Genomic DNA, 14563 nt, shown 5'->3' with positions numbered 1-14563 from the left:
AGGCTGCAATTCCAAACCTTTAACAACAATAATGTAGAAAAAGTCAGAGATAGTGGGAGGTTTAGAGTTTGGAAACATCTTTGGAGTCTTTCAAAATTAGCACCAGCTGTACAAGTTATTTTTTTGGTTAATATAATTTTAAAAAAAGAAATGCAATTAGTTTTAGTGTGGAAATATCTTGGGCAAAAACAGCTGAAGAAATTATAAACTAGAAGATTATTCCGTCTAGCTGGAACACCCTAATGACAGCAGAGAATCTAGTCTTACAAATTTTGTAAATATAAAGCCAATCTGTATTATTACAGACTTAAAGACACTCAGAGTTAGTTGTTGTTTAGTCAAACAAATTAGAAATCCAGAAAGAATGGTTCAATTTGGACATTATTTAGTACAAACGCATGTAAACAATTCAGTTTGGAAGATGATAAATTTAAAATAGGAATCGGGATAAAAAGAATGACCCCTATTCATCTTTATAAAGCCTTCGTAATGCTACTTATCATCCTCTGTCATTTGTTAACTCCACTCACTGTTCTGACCGACAGATTTTCCTGCAGCTGCCTTAAAGGATAATATATTCTTCCAGGTGTTAAACTCAAATTCCATCCTTTTCCAGATTATAAATGAACTCTGGAAACGAGGAACTGATGAAAGCACTGGGCTAACAATTGCTCCCATTCACTTCTCAGATGTTTTGCCGTTTTCGGTAACAAGAAAACATGTCTATCTCTCTACAGATAATAAAAAATAAAAGGATTTATTTAGTGAGAACATCCAAATCATAGGGCAGCTTCTGCAGATCAAACTCAGGAACAAAACATTACATAAACATGCAGCTGTTGAAAAAGAAAGTCTAATATCACATAAAACTAATAGATATCCTTATAGGCTTTAGAAATCACTGTAAAGTATTGATACTGTTGCCTTCTGACGTAAACAAACTGATGTAAGAGAAGGCTAACGCTCGATGCTAACTGCAGGCTAATCTCTAGGAGCCATGGCGGACAACCGTTTAACATCTGCACGTGACAGTGACGCGCGTGCACGGCTGACATTTGTACACCTCTTTGCCTAAATGCCTCACCAAGCGTCAACTGTGAGAATGTGTGGACCGGTTACCTCTGAAGCCGACACCAAGTCCTGCACCTCGACATGTGAGTCGCCATCCTGCTCGTCTTTGACCGGAAATCAACCCGGATCAAAATAGAAACTTCATCTACCACTTCCGGGGCAAACATGCCTCCTTTTTTTCAAGTACACCTCGCTGCAGCAAACAGAAAGGGGCGGGAACGGACCACTGTCAGGCTCATACCCATAGACATACCTTATTTGGAAATGGGACCATTGCATAATAATAGACTTTGTGGTATTCTGGTTTAGTAATGTAATTAGATTAAGTTGTGTTACCACCCCCACGCCACTAGAGGCAGCAGTAGACCCCGAAAAGATGCGACTAAGGAGCAGATTTAGAAGTACACGGAAAACTACTGAATTTGTTAAAAAACTGTGAGCTGCGCTGAAGTAAATAAAAGATTGAATTCAAATACATTCTGAGAGTGAAAATCCTTCCTAAAGGTGAAAATATATCACATATTTCAAAAGAAAATAATAACGGGAGGCAACGGATAATACAGAAAATAGCGCCCCCTTCACTTCCGGAGTGCAATGGTCCCATTTCCAAATAAGGTATGAGGCTAACAGTGGTCCGTCCCCGCCCCTTTCTGCTGCAGCGAGGTCCTTTTTTTTAACTGCTTAATGAAACATAGTTCAGACACTTTGCTTAAATTCTAATATTGTAAGTAAGGCGGGGTTTTTTCAGTTTCTTATAAAAAACTGCAGGTGTGTGTCTGTGTTGGGTGAACTTTTGGTCAAAACATGATTGTTTTTCATTCAGAGAAGTTACAGACATTTTTCTGAAGTAGGAGTAGAGATACTTTACAATTACTCAAGTAAAAGAAAAAAAATACAGTGAAGCAAAAATACTCTTAAATGTATATTTTTTCAAAAAAGTTGCACAAATAAATGTAATTGAGTAACTGGCTGCTACCCAACTCTGATTATAGTCAATTAAATTGTTGTTTATGTATTTATCTCTAAGCTGTAGTTCAGGATATTTTATAACTTCATTACACTTTAACATCACACGACAATGTAGCCCCATTTAATCATTGATACATTCAGCTCTCTGTATCACTAATTTTGTCTTTTAGAACCAAAACAGAACAATTGATCATTTAAAGTGGGTTGGAATCATTTATTTAGCCATTAGTGAATTGATTCTGACTCAGAAACAGAGAGGGGGGGGGGGGGGGGAGGCCAGCTCTTAAATAACTTCAACACTTCCACAAGACTTTGAAGCAGTAAGAAGCTGCAGACGTAACCAGAAGGATTACATCAGTACCTCGTTGGCCAGCCCCCTGGTGGACGTTTAGCTATCAATTGATTCAAAGATGCTGCCTATCTTACAAGTCACTGCAGTGGTGTGGTGGATATTTCTGCTTTCGCGGTGCAGCTCAGCGTATGAGCTGCAGGACACCATCCATACTCTGAAAGAAGAGAACCTCCACCTGCAGCACCGCTTGGAGAACCTCACCCGAGCCCTCAGAGAGCTGAAGCACCTTCTGACAGAGACCTCCAAAGGTAGGAATGGAGACATCGTAGACCTGGCACACATTTCCAAAAACGAAACTTCTCAGCAGTGTTTGTTTTTTTAATACTCTAAAACAGCTTCTCAGGGGGAATTTGATCCTGCATATGTGCACGCCTGGAGGGAGTGGTCCCAACATGGTAAGAAATAGAAATTAAGTCTTTCTGAAAATGATTTCATTTAAATTAGATGTATTAGATGTGAATGTGGTCAAAGCCACATAAAGACAGTCACAAAGTCGGCCTTCTATCACCTGTAGAACATCTCCAGGATTAGAGGACTAATGTCTCAGCAAGATCTAGAGAAACTCATCCATGCGTTTATCTTTAGTCACATTGATTACTGCAAAAATGTCCTCACAGGTCTGCTTAGCAAATCAATCCTGCAGCTGCATCTGATCCAGAACGCTGCTGCTGGAGTTCTGACTAAAACCAGGAAAACAGAGGACATCACTCAGTTCTACAGTCCCTACACTGAGAGAACAGACTTTAAAATGCTGCTATTAGTTTATAAATCACCGACCGGTTTAGCACCACAACACATTAAAGATCTCCTGTTGTCATATCAACCTTCCACACCTCTCAGGTCTTCTGGTTCTGGGGATGCAGAACAGAACAAGAACCAAACAACATTCAGCTTCTATGCACCGCAAATCTGGAACAAATTGCAAAACAGCTGAAACACTGAGTTCATTTAAATCAAAGTAGAAATCCGACCTGTTTAAAGTTGAACCGTAATAAATGAAACATTGACCAACATATTTTATGTATTTATGATTTTTTATTGTTTGTTTTCACTTTGATCTGCCATGTTGCTGAAACGTGCTACACAAATAAACTAGATTTTTTTTAATTTTTGATAAGTTTACTATCTTTCAGGCATCAGCGCTGAGACTCACCAGATGTTGGAGCAGGCTTTGTGTTTAACTGAACTCCATGACGCCGCACATCCCTTCTTCATCTCTCCAGGCCTCCTCCTCTTCCTCACATCTGTTGTCTCTATTCTTGCTGCACACTTTTGGTTTTAATTAACAAATATTCAGCTATGACATAACATAACATAACATAACATAGAAATCCCTGATAATTCTATTACTTTTCAAAATTGTGAACTGTAAATATATTGTATTAATAATAGAAATAAGATGTTATTGAAATCTTTACAACTTAATTTGAGCTGTATCTATGAAAATGTGCTTTTTCATGTCATATTGCATCCAAATAAGCAGAAATACACAGAGTGTCTGCAGGATTATTATGTTTATATAACAAGTAATAATAAATAATTTTTGCATTCAACTTGAGTGTGATTTCAATGATTAAATCTGATGGGAAGATTTATGATAAGATGCTTTTCTTCTTCACATAAAGAGAAGAAGGATACAATTCAAAGATACAATACAGCTCTGGAAAAAAAGACAAGATACCACTTTAAATTATCAGTTTCTCTCGTTTTACTGTTTATATATGAGTAAAATGAACATTGTTCTTTTATTCTGTGAACTACTGACAACATGTCTCTGAAATTAAAAGCAAAAATGTTGTATTTATTTGCAGAAAATGAGAAATGGTCAAAATAACGAAAACGATGCAGAGCTTTCAGACCTCAAATAATGCAAAGAAAAAAGTTCATATTCATTTAGAAACAACAATACTGATGCTTTAACTCAGGAAGAGTTCAGAAATCAATATTTGGTGGAATAACCAGGAGGTTATTATAAAATAATAACATTGTACAGTTGTCTTAAATCACAGATCTTCAGAAAATATCACTTGCTCAGAAGCAATTGGTATTTCATTTATAACTAGTATGTATGTATGTTTTTTTTTATAAAAATGACTGGTTTTTAACATTTTTACTTGGATTTTATAGTTTTTTTTCCTAGTTTCACAATTTTAAATAGAAAATACAAGTTGTTTTTATTCATATTTCAGCAGTTTTGTGGTTGTTCTGCTGAGGCAGTGACATCAGTTAGTGTCATCACAAAGCCGAATTCCTGAATTCTACAGTGACAAACGTTACAGAACTATGAAAACACACAGAAGATTCATTTCTGAACAACGGACTTAAACGGTAAGCTTTCTGGGACAAAAGGCGCTTCCTAACGTAAAAATAACAGAAAACATTTAACATTTATTGTATTTGTCCAGACAGAACAGAATAACAATGAGTGAGCAAAGGAACCCCATTTTTGAAGAGTGGTTGGAGGATCTTAAAAGGATCAGAAGTATGACATTTGAAGAATTCAACGAACGTCTGGATGCCATTCAGAACATATGTTTAGCTCAACACATTGGACTAACGGTGACCAGACTGTCTAGGCCTGAGTTTGGCGAATTCCAAGCCTTTCTGTCTGACTACATCCAGGACCTGGAAAAGTCTTCTGAAGAAAGAGCTGCTGCAAATCAGGAAGCCAGGAAATTGGCTAAATATGCCGTGAAATGTGCAGGAAAATGGCTGTTCAGTACACTTCTGAAAATGCACCAGAACGGCTCTCTGAGGTACTGGATCGACATCTGGTATTTTTAAATAAACAAGAGTCATGAAAAGCTATCTCAGATGTATGCACTCATCATTTATTAGAATATCATACCCTTATAAAATATGTACTGAAATCTGATTACAGAAAAGTAATTGTAATCAGATCACTGATCACTGATTACAGTTACTTTGGAAAAGTAACTGTAATCAGATTACTGATTACTGATTACAGTTACTTTGGAAAAGTAACAGTTACTTTGGAAAAGTAACTGTAATCAGATTACTGATTACAGTTACTTTAATTTTAATCCTGGCTTTCATTAAGCTGCTGTATTACTTCATGTTTTAAGTTTACATGACAGGCAGTTTGTAAGCATAGTGTAAGATTACTTATTTTTACATTTCAATTAATGTGAGTAGATACAAGATGAGTTATTTACTAAAGTTGATCAATAGCTTGGGAATTGAGCGGTGCCTTTAAGAGGAGTCGTTTCCTTCTTCTTCGTCCTTCCACTCCTCATCCTCTGGAGTTGGTCAGGGTCCCGTCTCCGTTTCCCCTCAGCACCATGGTGAGTTCACGGACCGCCTCTCTCACCACGGACAGCTCGTTCTTCGTGTTCAGGATGATGTTGTGGGCCTGCAGGGGGTCCAGCTCCGGCGTCACCTCCATGATCTCATTCAGAGCTTCCAGCTGCGTTCTGCGCCGAACACCTGCAGCGTCATTTCCTCCAACCGCTTCGCCGCCCTGCTCAGCTTCAGGATGGAGCGCACTGCTCTGCAAAATACTGCCCACTAATCTGTTTTTGGGTAAATAACTGGGTAGAAAAGGTGCTGAACAGGTTCTTTTCACAGAATTTTAACTAAGTGAAGCAAAAATGCATTCAGGGAGAAATTTATGGTCAATTTATAAACTGGACGAAAACACAGTTTGTTATGCTGATAATCTAATATTTTATAGTTGAAACATTTTTTTTTTCCATTTTTTTCATTTTTTTTATAAAATCAAAAGGAAGTTTGATTTGGACTTGAATGTAATTAAAGCATTTGCTGCAGGTCCGACTAAGTGTCCTCACACTGATAATGTACCATTTATTATCTGTACATCACTGAAGGTTAAATTTATCTCTACTGAACCCCCCCGGATCAAATGTCATGCAGCCCTGAATAAACAGAGGCCACTACAGTAAAATGGCTCATAATTAGCAAGTTTTCCTACTTTATTATTCTCTGATTCAAAAATAAATGTCTCCAGTCTGATAAATACATACAAACATCAGTAAAACTTTGCAGCTATTAACAAAATGAAGCAAAAAATGTAATTTTTCATACATTTATTACCGGATGTTACACATTAGTTTACATAAAAAGTTGCAAATTAAGACGGGTCATGTTGACATGATACCAAGACCCACAGGCACTTTTATTTTATTTTTTTAAAATACGAGCAGAAAGCTTTTTAAGCTCGGAATGCAGGTTCATAGCTGTGCTACATACAGTACATTCAAAGTTTACAGTATTTATGGGGTTAGATGAGAGGTAAGGCATAAAGTTAGTGTTTATGATGAGGACTGGACGGCCTAAATGATGGTAAACATTTCAACATAGTTTTTACAGAAGTGAGTTCCCTGAAGAAAAGTTAAAGTTCTTCATATAAATAAAAACATCAGATTTCCCTGAAATGGAAACAAGTCGTACCTTCCTTTTTCTTCTTCATGCTCTGTAAATTTTACTAACCTCGGTAGAAATGGTATGACCAAAAAAAAGAAAGAAAAAAAGCCAAACAGCTGCGTTTTCACAATAGTTAGGCTCAGTGCACTATAAATCACAAGGCATTTGATCGTTTAATCATAAAAATGCGACATTATGGTTAAAGATGCAAGTGAAAGACAAATTAGGATGAATGAGGTCGAGTCAGTCGAAGCATGTGAGCGAAGAGTAACCCTCTCACTTTGCGTGTTTTGAGAAAAGAAGGCTAGATAAGTAAAGGCCATACTGCTGATTTCTGCAAACCTCGTATCTGTCTGACCTTATGGTCCTCGCACTCCGTCGTCCCAGCAGCTAAGACAACACTGGTTTTCGCTTTGGTCCATTTCCACGCATGGCACAGAGAGTTGATGGGAACGTTTAAGAGATGGCGCAGATGGTGCTGTTTTGGCTGGATATGGCCTCCCTCCTCTTCAGCTCTCTGGCCGTCATCCTTCGCCTGATGCCCTCCAGGTACAAACTCCGGTCAAACAGACCTCCACACAGAGGAATACTGACCAACACACAAGCAAATACAGTAAAGGGAAAATCTAATTACCATGGTTGATTAACGGGTTATTGGATTAAAATTACTTCCAGTAAATTTCCACCAAAAACACAAAAGTTTTTAAAGTAATCTCAGAAATTTTCTGAAAAAACAAACAAAAAAAAAACAACTACTTCTGAGCTTAAAAAGTCAAAAAATGTCTGCAGGGTTTCGCCTAGTGTATTACAAGCCTGGTGGGCCACACAGACATGTGATCTGATCACAAACATGTTGGTTAAATGAAAATAATTTAAAATCTAAAACTGCTACGGCTGTGAATAACATTGGGACTAGGTGACAGACAAAAAAACTTCTTTAATGGACTCACTTGTCTCTTCCCGGCCTGAGTTTGACCTGAAAGACGGCGATGACGGGTCGGTGGTCGGAGGTCTTTATGCTGGAGCAGCTGTTGTATTTCAGCACTCGTATGTCGTTGGCCTGCCTGCTCCTGAACATGACTCTGTCCTGAGAAAGCAAGCGCGCTAAACCACACAAAGACCTAGAGCAACTAGACGCTGAACACAGCAGGCGGGCTTCTTACTGTGTATGAGGGCGTTCTCTGCTTGGAGGTGGTGTCGTAGTTATCACAGCCGATGTCAAACTTATATGTGGGGAAGAAGTGAACCGGTGCTTCCTGGAAACCTTTAAAGATCGAACCTGCACAGAGACGGACAACCAAATACGACAGAGTACCAGGGTCATACTGAGAAAAAATGCAAAATCAAATTATGAGGAACTACTAGAATGAAGTCGAAATAATATGAGAATAAATTTATAATATTTTGATACTGCAGTCATATTGTGAGAATAAAGTCATATGAAAGTAAAGTTTAATAATACGAGAATAACGCCAGAATATTTCAAGAATAAAGTCAAAATAATGACAATAAGGTTGCAATAATATGAGATTAAAGTCACAATATTTTGAGGTTGAAGTCATAATATTATGTCAGTAAAGTTAAAATACTGTGAGAATAAAGTTATATTAATACACAAATAAAGTCGTATAAGAACAAAGTTGTGAAAATATGAGAATATAGTCAATATTTTAAGAATAAAATCACAGAAGAATAAAGTTGGAATATTAGGACAATATTCTTAGTAGTATGACGCTTTTCTCATAATTTCATGACTTTATTCACAGAATTTCATGACTTTATTCTCGTAATTTTATGGCTTTATCATTGTAATTTTGTAACATAATTCTCATAATTTTAGGACTTCATTCTCGTCATATTATTATTTTATTTTCTTAGCATGGCTTTAATACTCTGTCTTCTCACCAAGCAACCATATTGGCCATCTTCAGCCTCCCTCATACGTACCGTCCTTCATTTGGTTTGACAGCTGGTCGTGCTCCAGCAGAGGGCTCATATCGCCCCCTACTGTCCCCTTCATGATGGCTTCCACCTCCGCCCGGTCTTTACCGAGCCGGAAGTTGAAATCCCCAAACCAGAAGACCTGATCGAACCTTGTGGTGACATCGGCTGCAAGTAAACAAAGTAATCACGTGAAATAAACCAGGATTTGTTTTAAAGGACGAGTGCATCCAAAGCAAAGACAAGGTAAAGAGGGAGATATGTTAAATTTAAAGAATAAATTTAAGCAAGAGAAAAAGAGATACATATTTTAAGGAAAAGAAATATAAAAATACAAAATAAATGAATCAAGAAAAAATAAGAAAACAAAAAAAATCATACAATCAAAAAACAAAATAAATGACTAAAAAAATCTGAAGTTTTGGGAAAATATTTTGTAATTAGAAAGAAACATTATTGTTTTTATTATTAATTATTTTGAGGGGTTCAGTCAGAGATTTTAGTTCTGGCAGGAAATGAGTAATATTAGTTTGCAAACTTTTGTTTGTGGGTGAAAAATTTGGATACATATTTTATTCAATAAAGACAAAAATGTTCAAATGATCAAGGAAAACATTTCTTTACATTGTAAAAAGACCTCATTCATAATCACAGCTGTTGTTTTAATTTTTTTCACATTTAAAGACGCTTTAGCATCTTACCTGGCGAGGAGCGATAAGGGTTGGTGTCCGGAAGGCTTTTGGGCAGAGCTAAAGCTTCGATGATCTTGTTGTAATCAAGAATTCTTTCGTAAACTTTGGTATCTCCAGCTGAAGGAAAAACCAAGAAACACAATCATCCAGAGATAAAGAGGAAAACAAAAAAACAACAAAATAGTTTAGTCTTAGTGCGTCTTCTTTACCGTCTTTATCAGCAGACACACCTACTCACATGTGAAGTGGGATGTTATGAAGAGGAAGGAAGTTCCAAAAAAGGTAAAGGTGATGCCGACGGCTCCTTTCGTCTTGATCTGAGAGATGATTCTGGTCGTGACTGTGGCATGTTCCACCTCTATTTAACAATTAACAATAAATAAATAGAACATGTGAAATTGTTCACAAAATTTCTGTATTTTTCTGCAAGAATTTCTAAGGCCACTCTGATTTAAATTTAATAATGAAAAATAACAGAAACACTTACACACTTTAGCAAGTTGAGTAACTGTTTCAACTTATGTTTGTGTTTTTAAACTCAATATCTTCTTACAGTTCAATGAAAAATCCCTGAAATCTTGTTACTCATACACTCTCAAATTAGTTGGTGTTTGCCATAAGGCGACCAGAACATTTCAATTCGATAAACAAACTACTACAATCCAGTTGAACCATATTTCTTTTCCAAAAATAAGACACAAAACAACTTAATGCAGGCAGCCGCTTTTCTCAAAGATGAAAGGAGAGCAACAGAGGAGACAAAGATTGAACAACTGTAAAAATATGAGACTTTTAACTGTCTCATAAAATGTCCTGTTCACACTAAATGTTTTTATTGTGATGTTTAATAAAATTTATGATCAGATCAGAAATTTTGTTCATGCAGTTTGAAACAAGAATTTAAAATATTCTAAAGTAAAATAAGTAGTTATTTTAACTTGATATTGTGAGTGAACATAATAACGAAATGTGGCTCTTTAACCAGGTGAGGGTAGTTTTTTTTCTTGCATATTGTGAAATAATTATTTGGTTTGAATTCCAGCATTTAGTTAAAACTCACAATTCAAGATTAATTAACTTAGAAAAAAAACAATGTTTAGTCAACTTGTCTCCTGTTGTTAAATCAATTTAATGAACTTTAATTTCTGAGTTAAAAACAAAACAATTTTCTTGTTGACCTTAATTGCATTTTCAAGGCAGCAGGTGGACTTTCATTTTCAAGTTGACCCACCTTCAAATGTTTTACAGTGTATCGCCCACCCTTAGTCTCTTGCACCTAGGAGTTAAAGTCCCAACATAAATCTAGATTTCGTCTGTTATGATTGATTCACCATGTAAAGATAAGCAGCAGAGCGACATTAGAGGACAGACCTGAACAGAACCACATGAGGTCTCTCCTGATGAACACGGTAAGGTAGAGAACGCCATGCGACGCCGTGTAAAGCATAACATAGTGAGGTCCCAGAGTTTCCTGAAGACAGGTCTCCCACTCTCTCCTGCAAGCAAACAAGTGGATAATTAACTCAACATTAATTGTAAAAAACCCTCTACCTGGACGTACCTGTCAGGGCAGCCCTCCTGAACCCCAATGACGTAGAAATCCTGTGCAAAGTCAGAGTCCGTCGGAAGGAGGAGATCGTTCAGGTTGGTTGGTAAGAACTGAAAGGTCAGACGTTTGGTTATGACCTGGAGGTTAACGATGTGCTGTAAGGGTGTGTGATGCTTCCTCCTACCTTCTCTCCCTGCATGTTCCAGGTGACGACGTAAACACCGACTCGTCTGTCGGGGAAGTGGCGGTCCAGCTCCTCGGCCCCGAGCAAGGCACCGCTTCCCAGCATGCTCCCCTCCAGGAAACTCCTGGGAGAAAACAAAATCAGGATTAGTTTCTGCATCACAGCTGACATCTAACGTGAAAAAAACAAAACAAAAAAAACAATCTGCTGAAACGAAAAGTTTGGATTTTCTCTTTAATAGCTGCTGACAAGAGAAAAACTATCAAGATTTTAGTCTGTGACCCATTTTTGCCTTCATTCCTGTCAAAAATAAGGCTGAGCAAGCATGTTCTCTGATCCATGCTAGTCCCATAACACCACTCTTCCTGCTCAAGATGTTGGCACATAATACATTTGTAAAACCTGAATTTGCAGTGAAACACAGCAGAAACGGAAAACACCATTTTGGTATTTTGCAATTTTTTTTTTCTTTGACATTTTTGCAAAACAACATAAAGATGCAAAAAAGCATTTGAGTTAATGTATTAATTAAGTGTTTGATCGCATAATAAACTAACCTGATCATTTTAAGCATCCATATCAACCCTGCTAAAAGTCATCAGCATCTAATAGCCCTGCTACACCAGGAAGAGAAAGCTACACAAAAGACCCTTAATGCCAACCTGATGGTAATCTGAGCCCGGCACTTATGCGGCGTCCTAAGTCCACCTTACCTGTTTCGCACATCCTGGGGTCTGATGGGGCTTAGCACGCTGTAGATGGACTTCATGGAGTTTACCGAGGTGCTGTCCGACCCCATGTTCTCCAGAAGCCGGCTGTCGCTCAGGTTCCTGTGGAGTCTCTCACCGCCCTTCTCTTTGGCCAGCATGCCATAATCCAAACAATCCCTGTCAATCCTATTAGCTGCCCGTAAAGTGGCTGACGCAAAGTTCCTGTCCAGAGAGGGCAGCGGCCCTATGGGCTGCACTGGAGACAGTCGCGGCTTGGCGGCTCTCCCCCTTTGGTCGTCCAGGACGCTCTGCTGCCTGTACGGCCGAGCTTCGTGCTGCGGCTGCCAGGACTTCCTGTCCTCGAAGACCGGAGATCCCACTGAGAACGCAGGCTGTGGTCTGGAGATGGAGTTCTGCTCATTTCTCTGAGATGTTCGGTCATCTTTGAGAGAGTCTGTGGAGGAACCCGTCTCTGCTCTGTCACTCAGACTCTCCTGGCTGCTTCTCAGTTTCCTGGTCCTCATGCTATCCTCCACAGACACACTTTTGTCAAACTTTGAGGCTTTGGGTATTGATGGAGGGCGAGGCAGATACACAGGGATCTCCCTGTCTGCCTGTCCTTCATCATTGTTCTTGTTGGTAGTTTTTACATCAACAAAAGGAGTTTTGGGGATCTTGCTTTCTACGTTACCATAGTCTCCTTTCCCAGGAGCTTCACAGGGGCAGTTGAGAGTACAGTCCTCTCCATTCTCAGTCATCCTTTCTTCATGTCTGAAACAAGCTGTGGTGAGCCGGAAAAAGCTTTTTCATTGCTATTAAAAGACCTGCAAAGAAACAGAAAGCGTCTCAGTAAAATGTAAAATAAGTTGCCTAGAGGAGCTGAGGTGGCAGAGAATAGGAAAGGTATTGTTGAAATACAGAAGATATGTGGAAGAAGACAATCTGATGAGAGGAAGGTGAAATTAAACTTTATATCTACATGCAGAATACTATTAAAAGCAGAAAATTAATCTTACATCCCCCACCATGACCTACATGGCAGCATCTAAACAGAGATGCTGTTTTCTCAGCAGTCACAGGCAAGGAAATCAGGGCAAACTGGGGGGGAAATCAAAGCAATCCTAGATGTTAAGATTTAAACTAACAAACCTGAACATGTATCCATTGCTACATCAGTTAGGTTTAGATCAGGGATCTCCAGCTTAACAGCTACTGTCCTGAAGTTTTTATATGCATCACTGCTAAATTTGGTGGACTATCTACATTTTGAGATTCCATTTACGTTTGCGGTATTCCGTTATTTAACAATCAAAAACGTTTTCTACATAAATCAAGCGCTTCTGTTTCGTTTTGTACATCCCTAAGAACATAAATTGTTACTTTGGTCTAATAAACTTTCACATGTTACAGATAATTTCATCTGTAACTTTCCCACACAAGTGAACTCTGATTTGCGATTTGAAAACCAAATCCTTAAGCGTAGTATCGCTTTTTATTGTCCTTCCTGTGCAGAATATATTTCAGATGTTGTCATAGCTGACATCGCTACACAATGTCACATTTAGCGGTTAAAAACTCAAATGTTTGACTCAATCAATTAAATCACTGCTGCTAGCGAACAATATTAGCCATCTTACTTCAACAAAAATAAAGTTATTTCTAACTTTAACATATTTTACCACTTTTACGCGTTTTACTTTCTAACCAGAAAGCCTCACAACAAAAGCAACTGTTTCATTTCCACTACTTTATGGACACTGGGTAGCAATTCTGCTGTGGTTAGCAATGCTAAATGCTAACTAATAGCAACAATATATTCTAGCTAGCTGAGCTAAATAACGTTCCTGTTAAATCTTTTTCAGTCGGATTAACATAAAATCTCCGTTTATTTGTGTTGCTTTATTCAACCAAATCGAAATCATAATAATGTAGTGTTACCTTCAGTGAACTGTCAATATCTGAGTAGCAAATTTAAAATTAGCTCTGCGACTTCCCTAGCAACGTCTAACAAAACGGATTTTGTTGCCAAGAAGACATCTCGATTGAGATGTGTCACAGCGCCCCCCTCAGTCAGAAAGTTATATTACAACTGTTCCATCACTACCATAGTCGTTTTTAATTTTCTTAATGAATTTTACAGTCAAAGGTGGGTAGAGTACACACAAACTGTACTCAGGTAAGAGTAGCACTACTTCAACATATTTTGACTCAAGTAAAAGTAAAAAGTAGCTATCTACGAAATCACTAAAGTAAGAGTAAAAAACTAACTGGTCAGGTTGGAGTTAATACTTAAAAATTATGTTATCAGTCAGACAAAAAAAGAGAAAAAAATTGACATGTTCAATGTCAAATTATTTCAATATCTTACGAAACTAAAACTCCCAACAATTTTTTTTTACAGATCAAGATGCTCTGGTGACAATATTTCAAAATGTCACAACAGGCTCAGAAAAAAAAATACAGCAATATACTTAGAGTACAAATAAGAAGTCTCACTTTAACATAACATGTTTTTTCTTCATTCAGTGAAGTTACTTGCAGTAGAGAGAGTATCCTGAAATTTTCCCCCACAGAAATTATTCAAGTATACGTAAATGAGTAACAGTAACTACAGTTATTGTTGCATTTATTCAATAAAAAAAATGTCCAGGGAAACCAGGGAAGACAAAAGTCCAAAAACATCAAATACAT

At 37.7% G+C, this 14563-nt stretch overlaps 2 protein-coding genes and 1 long non-coding RNA gene across 3 annotated transcripts in view; 1 reads left to right on the top strand and 2 right to left on the bottom strand.

Moving 5' to 3' along the window:
• The window catches only part of pmpca (peptidase, mitochondrial processing subunit alpha), an 11057-nt gene extending 9876 nt beyond the window's left edge, over positions 1-1181 (bottom strand). Inside the window, exon 1 of the mRNA XM_015043683.1 lies at positions 1120-1181. Within this exon, the coding sequence (XP_014899169.1) occupies positions 1120-1166 (47 nt within the window). The 5' untranslated portion in view covers positions 1167-1181. The remainder of the gene's footprint in view (positions 1-1119) is intronic.
• A 3443-nt stretch (positions 1182-4624) lies between these two features.
• On the top strand, positions 4625-5200 carry LOC106954296 (uncharacterized). The gene is made up of 2 exons (XR_001426335.1): positions 4625-4720; positions 4798-5200. It is a non-coding gene; the product is annotated as an uncharacterized LOC106954296 (long non-coding RNA).
• A 1244-nt stretch (positions 5201-6444) lies between these two features.
• Positions 6445-13913, bottom strand: inpp5e (inositol polyphosphate-5-phosphatase E). The gene is made up of 11 exons (XM_015043681.1): positions 13811-13913; positions 11876-12696; positions 11163-11286; positions 10991-11088; positions 10801-10925; positions 9668-9787; positions 9439-9546; positions 8744-8905; positions 7960-8075; positions 7747-7883; positions 6445-7385 (listed from the first exon to the last, which is right to left on the bottom strand). Exons 2-11 carry the CDS (start codon positions 12628-12630, stop codon positions 7253-7255), a joined length of 1878 nt encoding a protein of 625 aa, XP_014899167.1. The 5' UTR covers positions 12631-12696; positions 13811-13913; the 3' UTR covers positions 6445-7252.
• Positions 13914-14563: the final 650 nt, after the last annotated feature.

This window comes from Poecilia latipinna, unplaced genomic scaffold, assembly GCF_001443285.1.
Source record: "Poecilia latipinna isolate Pla-1442-1.1 unplaced genomic scaffold, P_latipinna-1.0 Scaffold645, whole genome shotgun sequence".
Lineage (NCBI taxonomy): Eukaryota > Metazoa > Chordata > Actinopteri > Cyprinodontiformes > Poeciliidae > Poecilia > Poecilia latipinna.
The sequence above is the reverse complement of the archived record's forward strand: the minus strand, read 5'-3'. Positions and strand labels throughout refer to the sequence as shown.

Bases quoted from the DNA above. Each gene is read 5' to 3' on its own strand.
- inpp5e (XM_015043681.1), bottom strand. From the start codon at position 12,630: ATGACTGAGAATGGAGAGGACTGTACTCTCAACTGCCCCTGTGAAGCT. The intron at 11,089-11,162 runs GTAGGAGGAAGC...CTGACCTTTCAG, and splicing joins GGAACATGCAGGGAGAGAAG to TTCTTACCAACCAACCTGAA. The intron at 7,884-7,959 runs GTAAGAAGCCCG...TTGCTTTCTCAG, and splicing joins AGAGAACGCCCTCATACACA to GACAGAGTCATGTTCAGGAG.